Source organism: Ornithorhynchus anatinus, chromosome 8 (genome assembly GCF_004115215.2).
Source record: "Ornithorhynchus anatinus isolate Pmale09 chromosome 8, mOrnAna1.pri.v4, whole genome shotgun sequence".
NCBI lineage: Eukaryota > Metazoa > Chordata > Mammalia > Monotremata > Ornithorhynchidae > Ornithorhynchus > Ornithorhynchus anatinus.
Genome location: NC_041735.1, coordinates 45,459,874 through 45,474,752, shown reverse-complemented (window position 1 = coordinate 45,474,752; position 14,879 = coordinate 45,459,874). Strand labels below are relative to the sequence as shown.

At 45.3% G+C, this 14,879-nt stretch overlaps 1 protein-coding gene across 11 annotated transcripts in view; it reads right to left on the bottom strand.

The window, feature by feature from the left end:
* Positions 1 to 14,879, bottom strand: part of UBE2E1 (ubiquitin conjugating enzyme E2 E1) — a 77,940-nt gene that overhangs the window by 50,380 nt on the left and 12,681 nt on the right. For 10 of the 11 annotated variants that reach the window (XM_039912909.1, XM_029071120.2, XM_039912910.1 and 7 more), the window contains one exon: positions 6,519 to 6,569. In XM_039912909.1, coding sequence (XP_039768843.1) covers positions 6,519 to 6,569 — 51 coding nt within the window. Of the gene's footprint in view, positions 1 to 6,518; positions 6,570 to 10,932; positions 11,069 to 14,879 lie in introns of those variants that run through there. The other variant, XM_029071122.2, reaches the window with a different exon arrangement.

Genomic DNA, 14,879 nt, shown 5'->3' with positions numbered 1-14,879 from the left:
ACTTACCCCAGTGGTCAGTACAGTGCTTAGCACATGGTAAGCATTTAAGTACCAAAATTATTACAGACGGTGCTTGATTTAATGACACCTGACTACATCCAAAGTCACTTGCTTTTAAGGTGGGGATAAGATAATACTAAAAATAATGGTGGCATTTGTTAAGTGCTTACTATTTGCAAAGTACTGTTCTAAGTGTTGGGGTAGATATAAGGTAATCAGGGTGTCCCATATAGGGTTCAGAGGCTTCACCCCCCATTTTACAGTTGAGAGAACTGAGGCCCAGAGAAGTTAAATGACTTGCCCAAAGTCACAAAACTGACAGGAGGCAGAAACAGGATTAGAACCCACAACCTCTCTGACTCCCAAGCCCGGGATCTTTCCACTAAACCACGCTGCTTCTCAGTGTCTAAGTTCTTACTCTTAACTGCTGGTGTTAAGAGGAATTCAAGAATATATTCAACTCAGTGATATGCATATTAAGCACTCAGACCACAGACTTGCAAATTTGGCTTCCTTGGGAAAGCATGCATCTCTCTTCCTCTTCCTCCCCTCCACCATATAACTGTCTCACATAGTAGAAGGGTGAGGTTTGGGCTCACTCTCCATGGTGTCCTGGTGTCATTTTAAAAATTGGAAGGGAAAGTGAGTCTGCCATGGAAAAATTATGACAGTGAAAAAAATCTGAAAAAATTCAATAATAATAATAATAATAATGTTGATATTTAAGCGCTTACTATGTGCAGACCACTGTTCTAAGCGCTGGGGTAGGTACAGGGTAATCAGGTTGTCCCACGTGAGGCTCACAGTTAATCCCCATTTTACAGATGAGGTAACTGAGGCACAGAGAAGTGAAGTGACTTGCCCACAGCCACACAGCTGACAATATCGACTATTAAGCTTGTTTACCAAATAAGATTATCAATTAATAAAATGCTGTGTGTTCAAATAACAAATGTCTTTATAATTGCATCATAAAAGACATGCTTAAAAAAAAATCAAAACTCTTCACTAAGGCTTATAAACTTCATCACATTTGGCACTGTCAAACAAGACGAACTTTTATTTAACTGTTAAATTTGACTTTTCATAAATTTGAGCTTTTCTTCATGAGAGAATAGTTTGGCAAAGTTTGCAAGTATAGCTCAATCAGACCATTCAGTATTATTACTATTATATGTTTTGCTTATGGTAAGCACTGGGGTTAAAACCTGAGCCTTGGACCATGAGAGGCTTGCAATTAGGAAGCAGTTTGGCCCAGTTGTTTGAGCATAGGCCTGGGTTCGAATCCAGGATGCTTGGATGCTCTGTGACCTTAGGCAAGTCACTTAACTTCTCTGTGCCTCAGTTCCCTCATCTGTAAAACGGGGATTAAGACTGGAAGCATTCATGTGCAACATGGACTGGGTCCAACCTGATTAGCCCCTAGTGTTTAATACAGCCCCAGGCACACAGTAAGCACTTAAGTACCACTAAAAAAAAAAAAGTCCCTGAATTTTAAAGACCTTGAGCAAAATAGTCCATTAATTTTTCAGAAATGTATATTCTTTTAATCACAACTTCCAAGTTTCAAGTAGCTTGACCTATGCAGCTTTTGCCCTTTTCTATAAACAGCAGATAGAACTGGGTCTGCAGGATTAATGTATGAGTTTGCAGTTCAACTACATAATTAGCCTATTTTACAGTAGGATGTTCAATCGGACAGAGACAGCTGTTGAATCACTTAGGTTTAGTAGATATTTTAAAAAGGAAGTATTTATTTTGCCATACCATATGTCCTTACAGAAGGACATTACACCCAATTTCACCGAAAAGTACTCTAATTGTGAAGAGAGGCACTTTTTGCACACAGCATGTAAGCATGACAAAGAAACATAAAATTTGAAACAATTAGCCATATTAAAACTCTCAGAAAATATCTGAACCATTTGATTATACAATTTTTCTAATCATCAATGGTATTGAGTGCTTACTATGTGCAGAGTACTGTACCAAGCACTTGAGAGAGCACAATGCAACAGAGTTGGCAATCACCTTCCCTGCCCACAATGAGCTTACAGTCTAGAGGGAGGAATTCATTCATTCATAAGTATTTACTGAGCACTTACTATGTGCAAAGCACTGTACTAAGTGCTTGGAATGTACAAATCGTCGACAGATAAAGACAGTCCCTGCCCATTGATGGGCTTACAGTCTAATGGGGGGAGAAGAACCAAAAGGAAAATAAAAAATTCACTAGACGTTATTAGCAAGAACTAAACTTTTGATGCTAGTGTCTTTCCCTGTCATACAGCATCTTGAATGTATGCAAGCAGTCAATTCCCAGTAATCTCCGATGAAAAAAGACCCCCTGCCTTCCTGCTTCAACTCAAATTGCCTCCTGCCATTGACCAACCAGATAGACCCCAGGGCAGTTCTCCCTATCAGCCACCAGTCAATCTCCAAAATGATTCTCCACTCACACACAGCTAGGTCCTAGGGATATTTCCCTCTGCTTCCTTTGCACTTCCCAACCAGTTGCAGTAACTCTGAAATTGAATCCCAGGGCCATTTTCTCTGCCTACACACCATACTCCTTTGTTTTCTACCTGGCTGCCTACATGAAGGAATAAGGACAAAAAGGAATAAGGGTCAGACTTGGTGAGTGAGTGTGTGTGTTTGCGCAATTTATGTGTGTGCTGCTTCTGCTGTTTTTTATTATTCACTTCATTATGTCTATTAGTACAGATAATCAAGAGATGACTATATTAACATTCAGCAATCAATAGAATTTCCTGAGTGCCTGGGTGCAGAGCACTTGAGTGAGTACAAGAGAATCTGCAGACAGAACCCTACCTTCAAGGAGTACGGAGAGTCTGGCATGGGAGATAGACACTATAATAAATTACAAACGGGAGAAACTATGTAAGGTATGTACAGAAAAACTATGGGAGATTGTGAGCGCTTAAGCGCTTAGGTAGTGCAGTTATGGGTGGTGCAGGGGTGGATATGATGGGGGCATTAGAAATTAATGTGGCAATAGAGGCTTCCGGAGATGAATGGGGAGGGAGTTAGGCAAGAGCAAGAGGTTGGTGGCGGGAGAGGTGAGAACACGGCACAGTGAGTAGGTTGGCTTGAGAGGGGTAAAGAGTGTGAGCTGGGATGTGGTGGAGGAAGAAAGTGGTGGATAAGTAAGAGGGAGAAAGCAGACAGAATGCCTTGATGCCAGTAGTCAGAAGCATTTCCCGGATGTGGAAAAGCATAGGTAACTATTGAAGGTTTTTGAGGAAAGGTGAAGACTTGTGCAGAATGTTTTTGGTAAATTATTTGGGAAGCGAAGTAAAGTATGGACTTAAGGTGAGTGAGGCAAGAGATAAGCAGATTGGGGGTGGGGGGGACTTGATAGAGTAGTCAAGTCAGGCTACACAAAGTGCCTAGACCAGCATGCTGGCCATTTAGATGGAGAAAAAGGGCAGATTTCTGAAATCACTTCCTAAACCCGGTAATAAGGATTTCATAACTCAAAAAGGTTTTCCAAGTCAGGTTCTCAAATTCTTTAAGACACCCAAAAGAGGCAAAGAATCTTCTAACGTTTTTGCAACCCAAGACCCAATAAGCACTTAATAATTACCATTGATTGACTGGTATATTGAATGAACATGTATTTAAATACAAGTCAGTCAGACATAGGCTGGGCCTTTCCTGCTAAAAGATGGAATGACCCGAAAAAGAGGAACACAGAGCACATCTGACCCATGTTCCAAACACCAAGAGTACTTCCAGGTTTAGACCTCGACTCGTGAATTAAAAGCATTTATTAAATCTCTACTGCACAGAGTGCTATAGTAAACCTTTGGGCAATACACTTAAAAGCTAGAAGACACGATCCTGGCCCAAGTAGGACCTGACATGCCATCCTTTAATTAGAAAACATGTCATACTAGATCACTACAATCAACATAAAATTAAGATTCCAGTGAGAGTCAATTTATTCATTCATTCATTCATTCATTCAGTAGTATTTATTAAGCGCTTACTATGTGCAGAGCACTGTACTAAGCGCTCGGGATGAACAAGTCGGCAACAGATAGAGACAGTCCCTGCCGTTTGACGGGCTTACAGTCTAATCGGGGGAGATGGACAGACAAGAACAATGGCAATAAATAGAGTCAAGGGGAAGAACATCTCGTAAAAACAAAGGCAACTAAATAGAATCAAGGCGATGTACAATTCATTAACAAAATAAATAGGGTAATTTACTTGTACCACAGGAAAAAAAACTATCTCCAACTGAAAAGGGGTAGTCTTTTTCAAACATTTATATATCTACGCAATAGAAGAGTTTGAACTCTCCTATTAGGAGACAATTTCTCTCAAAAGAATACGAAGTAAAACAATCCATTTCTATCTTCAACAGATATGAAAATTAGATATGGCACTTCAGTCCCATAAAATGTCATAAAAAGAAAATAAACAAAGGTACATTTTTTATATTGAGGAAAACTGGAGTCTTAAAGAAGAAACTTATGTTAAAATACGTAAAAAGTCTGCTTTTCAATTAATAAAATATGAGCTTGCAACAAAACATGGGACCACACCTGAAGGCAAAAATGTTTTGCAAAAAAATTTAAAGTCAGTGAACATATTCAGCAATTTCAGTAAACAAGAATCAAATTTAAAATATAAATAGAAAGGAATAACAGGCTTTTTCCTAAGTGAATTTCAAAGAATGACAGCTAGAAATGTAACGAACACAAAAAGAGACTGCTCATAAGATCAAACTTGTGTATGTTAAATAATTTACAACTGCCTATAAACAAAGATTTTGCTTCATTAAATTATAAGACATGAATAATGCTTTAATAAGTTGCAAATGCTAAAATTACTTTTTAAAGTTTTTAACTATGCTATTGGCATAACTATTCATTTTTTTGAAAAAAAGGCTACCACATTTATGAACTGAAAGTAAAGGGGGCATGACGAGACAATACCAGTATTTGTGCCAGTATAATTTTACTGTATTAAACTTTACAGCTTTTCATTCATTCAGTAGTATTTATGAGCGCTATGTGCAGAGCACTGTACTAAGCAATTGGAATGTACAATTCAGCAACAGTTAGAGACAATCCCTGCCCAATGACGGGCTCACAGTCTATGCAATCAGCTTGCTACAAAATTCATATTTCAATTGTCTACTCTAAATAAAACAAATAAATGAAAGATCAGTGGAAAATAATTCTCCACCCTAATGTAGACAAATCAAGTTTTTACACCCACCACTGGCCGTACTTGAAAATCACTCTCAAGTGTTAGTGTTGTGATAATAGTCTAATAAAACAGAAAACTGCAATCACTTTAAAGAGCATTCCAAACTCAAATGACTTTCCAGATAGAGCAGCAAAAACTTCTAAGAGCTCACCTTGCTCAAAATGCCACAATTTTAATATTTCCCCAAAGGAAAACATTCTAACAGTACTGATAGTTCAAGAACTATTTCTCTCTAATGGTAACAAAAAGTGCATCTCTTTTTATTTTAATATTTCCAATACTTAACATCTTCTTTCTTTACAACTACCTATAATGATGAGATTTGAGTTTCCAAAATACTTTCAGAATCCCACAAATCCTAATACCAAACTACTTCAACTGAGCTTGAATAGATGGGTTTTCTGTTTATTTTCTAAATTGTGAGAATTGAGGCTGAATGTTCTGTGTGACGTTAAAATTGCTAAAAGTATAATTCTTAAAACATCCTTTTCCAATTCAATGGAAATTTCATTATGTCATAACAGTATCAAACCTCCCACCATGCTAGTAGCAAAAGGCTTAATTTCATTCACAACGAGTAATCAACAAAACCTTTTTTTTCTGAGAATTAGGCTCAAAAGTCACACATACTCAAGGCCGAAGAAATGTTGGCTTTGTTTACAAGGATAAAAAACATTACCTTTATATGCTCTATGACTCTGTATGTACCGTATTTATCTTTTTATTTTACTTTGATTGTCTTATCACACTATCGTTTCCTTCTGTCAACTCTGAGTTTTGATACTCATCACAGATAAGCAGATGAGTATTTTTCTGAGTTCTGCATATACCCAATTGAAAGCAGGCACATTTTTATACACCTCATAACAAAAAAAAATTCCTAAGGAGGTTAAGTTCGTCAAGACAACTCAAAATAAAACTTATCCAAGCAACAAATACCGTCCAGAGTCAGTGAGCCACAAACAACAACAAAAAAACCCCACTCCAAAATCGGAGCCCTATGATTGTTCAAAATCCACCTTAAGTCCATCCTACGTTAGCAAGTTGCAAAAACAACTTCAGTGTCCATGTACCCCTAAACTTAAAGACAAACGCCAAATCTTGTTAAAAACATCTTCCCCTTTCAATACTCTATTTCGCTTTGACAAGGACTCTTCAAAACATTTTACTTTTAGCAGACAAATGCACACACTACATGCATCATCATAACATGCACTAACAAAAATAGTTAAAATCAAATTATTTGTCCTCTTTGGGTTGTGTTCGATACTAACCTGCAGTTGGGTGGAGGATCTAAGGTGATGTCGGCCAGTTCCTTTTGAATCCTAGGATGACAGAAATGAGAGAAATACAAAAGTCAGTCGCTGCTGAAGACCCATTTTAAATTGACAAACCCGGACAGGCCACTTCACTGCAAAAGAATGACACGGTGGAAAACCCAATTAAACACATCAGAAGCATCTGGGCAGTGAAGGGAGGGAAAAGAGATTTTACAGGGGTAATGAGTCAGGTGGGGATTAGGGTTTGCCAGGTAGAGAAGCAGCGTGGCTCAGTGGAAAGAGCCCGGGTTTGGGAGTCAGAGGTCATGGGTTCTAATCCCGGCTCCGGAACTTGTCAGCTATGTGATCTTGGGCAAGTCACTTAACTTATCTGTGCCTCCGTGACCTCTTCTGTAAAATGGGGATGAAGACTGTGAACACCACATGGCACAACCTGATTACCTTGTATCCCCTCTCAGTGCTTGGAACAGTGCTTGGTACACAGTAAACGCTTAACAAATGCCATCATTATTATTATTAGATCTGAATCCAAATACCAGCACAGCGGCTACCACCAAATGTAAGACTTCGTGCTTCGGGAAAGGCAGAGAGAGAAATTCAAAACTTTTCCTCACTTGCATTTAAAGGAAGGCCTCCCACCTAGATTTGCTCCACACACACTACACGCTCAACACCATTTTTATTAGGTGTCTCCGCCACCATCACCCCACATCATAACCCCACCGCTGCCACTTGTCTGCTGTGTGACCTTGGGCAAGTCCCTTCACTCCTTGGGGCTTCAGCTCCCTCATCTGTAAAATGGAGATTGGGACTGTGAGCCCCATAGGGACAATGTCCAACCCAATCACCTTTTATCCACTCCAGTGCTGAGTACATTCAATAGTATTTATTGAGCACTTACTATGTGCAAAGCACTGTACTAAGCGCTTGGAATGTACAATTCGGCAACAGATAGAGACAATCCCTGCCCAATGAGGGGCTTACAGTCTAACCGGGGAGCGAGACAGACAAAAACAAGACAACATAATCACGATAAATAGAATCAAGGGGATGTAACCTCATTAACAAAATAAATAGGGTAATAAAAATATATACAAATAAGCAGTGTTGAGGAGAGGGGGAAGAGCAGAGGGAAAGGGGGCTTAGCTGAGGGGAGGTGAAGGGGGGAAGGGGAGGGAGCAGAGGGAGCAGAGGGAAAAGGGAATGCTCAGTCTGGGAAGGCCTCTTGAAGGAGGTGAGCTCTCAGTAGGGCTTTGAAGGGGGGAAGAGAGTTAGTTTGGCGGAAGTGCTTCACCAATACTATAATAATAACATCACATGTGGGCCGGGGTCCCCGCTTCCCCCATTTCTTCCCTGTGCCCACCCCACCAGGAGAGGGAGCAGACAAGCTCCATCATGAGCACCCTCTCCTCACCTCGATTAGACTGTGAGCCCGTCGTTGGGCAGGGATGGTCTCTCTCTATGGCCGAATTGTCCATTCCAAGCACTTAGTTCAGTGCTCTGCACATAGTAAGTGTTCAATAAATACTACTGAATGAATGAATCTGCAACAAAACGCCCTCCCCCAAAGGAGATGGCAAAGACTCGCCTTTAAAAAAAAAAAGCATCAGCGCTTACTATAATAATAATGTTGGTATTTGTTAAGCGCTTACTATGTGCAGAGCACTGTTCTAAGCGCTAGGGTAGATCCAGGGTAATCAGGTTGTCCCATGTGGGGCTCACAGTCTTAATCCCCATTTTCCAGATGAGGCCCAGAGAAGTGAAGTGACTTGCCTACAGTCACCCAGCTGACACGTGGCCGAGACAGGATTCGAATCCATGACCTCAGACTCCCAAGCCCGGGTTCTTTCCCCTGAGCCATGCTGCTTCTCTAATTGTTCTCAAGGCTGGGGCAGAGGGGAAAATAAAAAAATAACCACCATCAAATTGGACTTAGTCCCCTCAACGGACAGGTTACACGGCCTTATTCATTCATTCAATAGTAGTTATTGAGCGCTTCCTATGTGCAGAGCACTGTACTAAGCGCTTGGAATGGACAATTCGGCCACAGATAGAGACCATCCTTGCCCACTGATGGGGTTACAGTCGAATAGTGTGGGGAGGTGGTGCTCCACTTGACCCTGCGCCCCACTTTCCCCCCAGAAGGGAGAGGTCACCCATTTCTCTCCCTCCAAGACTGGGTAACTGCCCTCTCATAGCCCCAGTTCTCCCAGGCCAAGCTCCCCTGGGCAGAGTGTTATAGAGAAGCAGTGTGGCTCAGTGGAAAGAGCATGGGCTTGGGAGTCAGAGGTCAGTGGTTCCAATTCCGGCTCTGCCACTTGTCCGCTGGGTGATTGTGGGCAAGTCACTTCTCTGTGCCTCTGTTCTCTCCTCTGTAAAATGGGAATGAAGACTGTGAGCCTCAAAAGGGACAACCTGATGACCCTGGATCCACTCCAGCGCTTAGAACAGTCCTCTGCACATATTAGAGAAGCAGCGTGGCTCAGTGGAAAGAGCCCGGGCTTGGGAGTCAGAAGTCCTGGGTTCCAACCCCGGCTCTGCCACCTGCCTGCCGGGTGACTGTAGGCAAGTCACTTCTCTGTGCCTCAGTTCCCTCCCCTGTAAAATGGGGATGAAGACTGTGAGCCTCACAAGGGACAACCAGAATCTACCCCAGCGCTTAGAACAGTGCTCTGCACATAGTAAGTGCTTAACAAATACCAACATTATCATTGAAGCAGCGTGTCTCAGTGGAAAGAGGCCGGGCCTGGGAGTCAGAGGTCATGGGTTCCAATCCTGGCTCTGCCACTTGCCGCTGGGTGACTGTGGGCAAGTCACTTCTCTGTGCCTCGGTTCCCCCCTCTGTAAAATGGAGATGAGGATTGTGAGCCTCACGAGGGACAACCTGAATCTACCCCAGCACTTAGAACAGTGCTCTGCACATCGTAAGTGCTTAACAAATACCAACATTATCATTGAAGCAGCGTGGCTCAGTGGAAAGAGGCCAGACTTGGGAGTCAGAGGTCATGGGTTCCAACCCCAGCTCTGCCACTTGCCCGCTGGGTGATTGTGGGCAAGTCACTTCTCTGTGCCTTGGTTCCCCCCTCTGTAAAATGGGGATGAGGACTGTGAGCCTCACAAGGGACAACCTGAATCTACCCCAGCGCTTAGAACAGTGCTCTGCACATAGTAAGTGCGTAACAAATACCAACATTATTACTGAAGCAGCGTGGCTCACTGGAAAGAGGCCGGGCTTGGGAGTCAGAGGTCCTGGGTTCCAACCCCGGCTCTGCCACTCGCCCGCTGGGTGACTGTGGGCAAGTCACTTCTCTGTGCCTCGGTTCCCCCCTCTGTAAAATGGGGATGAGGACTGTGAGCCTCACAAGGGACAACCTGAATCTACCCCAGCGCTTAGAACAGTGCTCTGCACATAGTAAGTGCGTAACAAATACCAACATTATTACTGAAGCAGCGTGGCTCACTGGAAAGAGGCCGGGCTTGGGAGTCAGAGGTCCTGGGTTCCAACCCCAGCTCTGCCACTCGCCCGCTGGGTGATTGTGGGCAAGTCACTTCTCTGTGCCTTGGTTCCCCCCTCTGTAAAATGGGGATGAGGACTGTGAGCCTCACAAGGGACAACCTGAATCTACCCCAGCGCTTAGAACAGTGCTCTGCACATAGTAAGTGCGTAACAAATACCAACATTATTACTGAAGCAGCGTGGCTCACTGGAAAGAGGCCGGGCTTGGGAGTCAGAGGTCCTGGGCTCCAACCCCAGCTCTGCCACTCGCCCGCTGGGTGACTGTGGGCAAGTCACTTCTCTGTGCCTCGGTTCCCCCCGCTGTAAAATGGGGATGAGGACTGTGAGCCTCACAAGGGACAACCTGAATCTACCCCAGCGCTTAGAACAGTGCTCTGCACATAGTAAGTGCGTAACAAATACCAACATTATTACTGAAGCAGCGTGGCTCACTGGAAAGAGGCCGGGCTTGGGAGTCAGAGGTCCTGGGCTCCAACCCCGGCTCTGCCACTCGCCCGCTGGGTGACTGTGGGCAAGTCACTTCTCTGTGCCACGGTTCCCCCCGCTGTAAAATGGGGATGAGGACTGTGAGCCTCACGAGGGACCGCCTGATTAGCCTGGCTCCACCCCGGCACTTAGGCCAGTGCTGCGCACATAGTAAGCGCTTAACAAATACCAACATTACCGTGGTTATTGTCAGGCCTCGGGGGAGCGGGAGGGACGACGGCAGGGAGGAGGCGGCCCCGGGGAAGGCCTCCGGCGGGCGGGGAGGGGCGACGAGGCCAACATGGCCGCTGCCCGAGCCCGGCCCGGCCCGGGGGGAGGAGGGCAGGGCGGGGAGGGGCAGGAGGGCCGGGAGGGGGGCACAAACGAGGGGCAGAAGGAGAGGGCGGGCTGCGGGTCCGCACTGACCTGATGGCCATGGCACGGCGGGCCCCTGGGCCGGGGAGGGCCAAGCCGGGCCGGGCGGCACGAGCAAGGACCGGCCGCCCGCACTCGCACTCCCAGCCTTTCCTCCACCCCCTGCGCGCCCCCGACGGCCCCCGGGGCCGCGCACCGCCCCCCACGTGCACGCGCGCGCGCCCCCGGGGGGAGCCATCCTCGCCCCCACGCTGGCCTCCCCCGCCAAAGGCAGGGATGGTCCTTCTCTGTTGCCCAACCCCATTCATTCAGTCGTATTCCTTGAGCGCTTACGTTAATAATGGTGGTATTTGTTAAGCGCTTGCTAGGTGCAGAGCTGGGGGAGATGCAGGGTCCTCAGGTTGGCCCACGGGAGGCTAATAATAATAATAATGTTGGTATTTGTTAAGCGCTTCCTACGTGCCGAGCACTGTTCTAAGCGCTGGGGGACACACGGGGGAATCAGGTTGTCCCACGTGGGGCTCACAGTCTTAATCCCCCTTTTACAGATGAGGGAACTGAGGCACCGAGAAGCGAGGTGACTTGCCCAAAGTCACACAGCTGACAAGTGGATCAGGTTGGCCCACGGGAGGCTAATAATAATAATAATGTTGGTATTTGTTAAGCGCTTCCTACGTGCCGAGCACTGTTCTAAGCACTGGGGGAGACATAGGGGAATCAGGTTGTCCCACGTGGGGCTCACAGTCTTAATCCCCATTTTACAGATGACGTAACTGAGGCACTGAGAAGTGAAGTGACTTGCCCACAGCCACACAGCTGACAAGTGGCCGGGCCGGGATTCAAACCCATGACCTCTGACTCCAAAGCCCGTGCTCTTTCCACTGAGCCACGCTGCTTCTCTAGCCCTGCTGCTTCTCACGGTCTTCATGCCCAGTTTACAGATGAGGTCACTGAGGCCCAGAGAAGTGAAGTGACTTGCCCACGGTCAACCAGCTGACAAGCGGCAGGGCCGGGATTTGAACCCATGACCTCTGACTCCCAAGCCCAGGCTCTTTCCATTGAGCCGCGCTGCTTCTCGGAACGGACCATTGGGCCACAGAGAGGGACCTTCCCTGCCCGATGACGGGCTCGCAGTCTAATCGTAAGCCCGTAGACTGGGAGCCCGTCAATGACCAGGGAAGGTCTCTCTCTGTGGCCCAACTGTCCATTCCAAGCGCTTAGTACAGTGCTCTGCACATGGTGAGCGTTCAAATCAATACTATTGAATGAATAATAGGGGGAGACAGGCGGGTGACAAGAAGACAACGTCATCACCGAAAAGCAGCGTGGCTCAGTGGAAAGAGTCTGAGGTCATGGGTTCCAATCCCACTCTGCCACTTGTCAGCTGGGTGACTGTGGGCAAGTCACTTCACTTCTCTGGGCCTCAGTTCCCTCATCTGGAAAATGGGGATGAAGACTCTGAGCCTCACGTGGGACAACCTGATTACCCTGTATCTACCCCAGTGCTTAGAACAGTGCTCTGCACATAGTAAGCGCTTAACAAATACCAACATTATTATTATTATTATTATTAATCCCAGCTCCACCACTTGTCAGCTGGGCGACTGTGGGCAAGTCACTTCACTTCTCTGGGCCTCAGTTCCCTTATCTGGAAAATGAGGACGAAGACTCTGAGCCTCACGTGGGAGAACTTAATTACCCTCTATCTACCCCAGCGCTTAGAACAGTGCTCTGCATATAGCAAGCACTTAAATACAAATACCAACGATAAATAGAATCAAGGGGATGTACACCTCATTAACAGAAGAAATAGGGTAATAAAAATATAGACAAATGACACTCCAAGCGCCAAGCACAGTGCTCTGCACATAGTAAGTGCTTAAATACAAATACCAACAATAAACAGAATCCAGGGGATGTACACCTCATTAACGTAATAAAAATATACACAAATGACACTCCAAGTGCCGAGCACAGTTCTCTGCACATAGTAAGCGCTTAACAAATACCAATGATAAATAGAATCAAGGTGATGTACGCCTCATTAACAAAATAAATAGGGTAATAAAAATATAGACAAATGACACTCCAAGTGCCAAGCACAGTTCTCTGCACATAGTAAGCGCTTAACAAATACCAATGATAAATAGAATCAAGGGGATGTACGCCTCATTAACAAAATAAATAGGGTAATAAAAATATAGACAAATGACACTCCAAGCGCTGAGCACAGTGCTCTGCACAGAGTCGGCACTCCAGAAATACGACTGAATGAATGTGTGAACTCCCGCCCTGACGCTAACATCCCCAATTCCTCCGCAATCCTCTACCGAGCGAATTCACCCCTAACCGCCACCTCAGCCCCAGGCTGGATCTCCCTTTTCCTCCTTCCCCCCCACCCCGACGTCTCCACTTCCAGCCCGCCTCCCACACCTTCATCTTTTACAGAAGTTTTACAGAAGTTATCGGGTTCCTCTCGCCCCAATTTAAAAAAGTTCCTTCCTCATCTCCCCCTCTCCTTCCTCACACCTCGGTCGACGGAGAGGGGCCATTTCACTCGACGCAGGTGCAGTCTCCCTCCTGCCATCCTCCTACTGGAAGAGCCTTCTCCCTACAGTCGTGTCGTCGTCTCCAACCTCCTCTTAAAAAGTACTTATTTTATATAAGCCACCTGCTCCGTCAGTTCTCCTCCACCTTCCACTCGCTCCCTTCTCCACCCTAAAATTCACCGAGGTGCTTCCCCTCCGCCACAGGGTCCCAGCTCTGGTTTTCTGGGAGGATTTCTCTGTCTCCTCACAGATCATCCCTCCTTCTCTTGACTTCATAAAGGGCCCCTTCTCTGACTTCCCGGCGGCACCTGTGCCTTCCAAACTGTCTCTTGCCTTTGTTTCCCTGTCACCCAGGCTTTCAAATAAAGCAACTGATTCTCAAAGGTTGGGGTTAAGTGACTGCATTTGCAATAGTACGCTGTCTGTTTCTGCTCCTTAAGCTCATACCATCTTCTAAAAAAGGCTGGCTTTTTGCCTTCCCATCCTCACGACTTGGAAATCGCAATAATCTGCTAATATTGACAGAAAACATTAAAAAAAAAGCCCGCAATAGCCCACCTGGCCTCCCTAAATTCTGCCTCTCCCCAATCCAGTCCATACTTCGGGCTGTGGACAGGGTCATTTTTCTAAAACACGGTTCAGTCCACATCTCCCCATTCCTCAAGGACTTCCAGTGGTTACCTATCCAACACCACATCAAACAAACAGGAACTCCTCGCCACTGGCTTTAAAGTATTCAATCTGCTCATCCCCTCCCTACCTAACCTCCCATCTCCTATAACCGAGCCCGCACGTTTAGCTCCTCTAACACCAATTTACTCACTGTCCCTTGATCCCATCTATTTTGCCGTTGACCCTTTGCCCGAGTCCTCCTTCTGGTCTGGAACTCCTTTCCCCTCCACACAAGACAGACCACTACTCTCCCCCTTTTCGAAGCCTTATTAAAATCACATCTCTTTCCAAGAGGCCTTGCTTGACTAAGCCCTCTCTTCCCCTACTCCCTCTCCCTTCTACATCACCTTTGTCCTTAGATCTGTACCCTTTAGGCACTTGATATTCACTCCACAGCAATTATGTACATATCCATAATTTATGCATATTAATGTCTGTCTCCCCCTTCTAGACTGTAAGTCCCTGTGGGCAGGGAACTGGTCTACCAACTCCTTGTACTGTACTCTCTCAAGGGTTTAGTATAGTGTTTTGCCCACCGAAAGTATTCAATAAATGTAATTTAGTGATTGTACCAATTATTTTCCACTTCTCCAGAAAGAGGAATGGTGAGGGAATTGGGAGAATAAGGAGAAGGAGATGTGGTTGGTCAGAGCAGTCAGGTTAATGAGAGAAAATAGGTTCTCAGATATGACAATATATATGCATATATGTGGCCATATATATAAATTATATACATATGTATACACACAAAAAAAATATATTTGAGGGAGAAAGAAT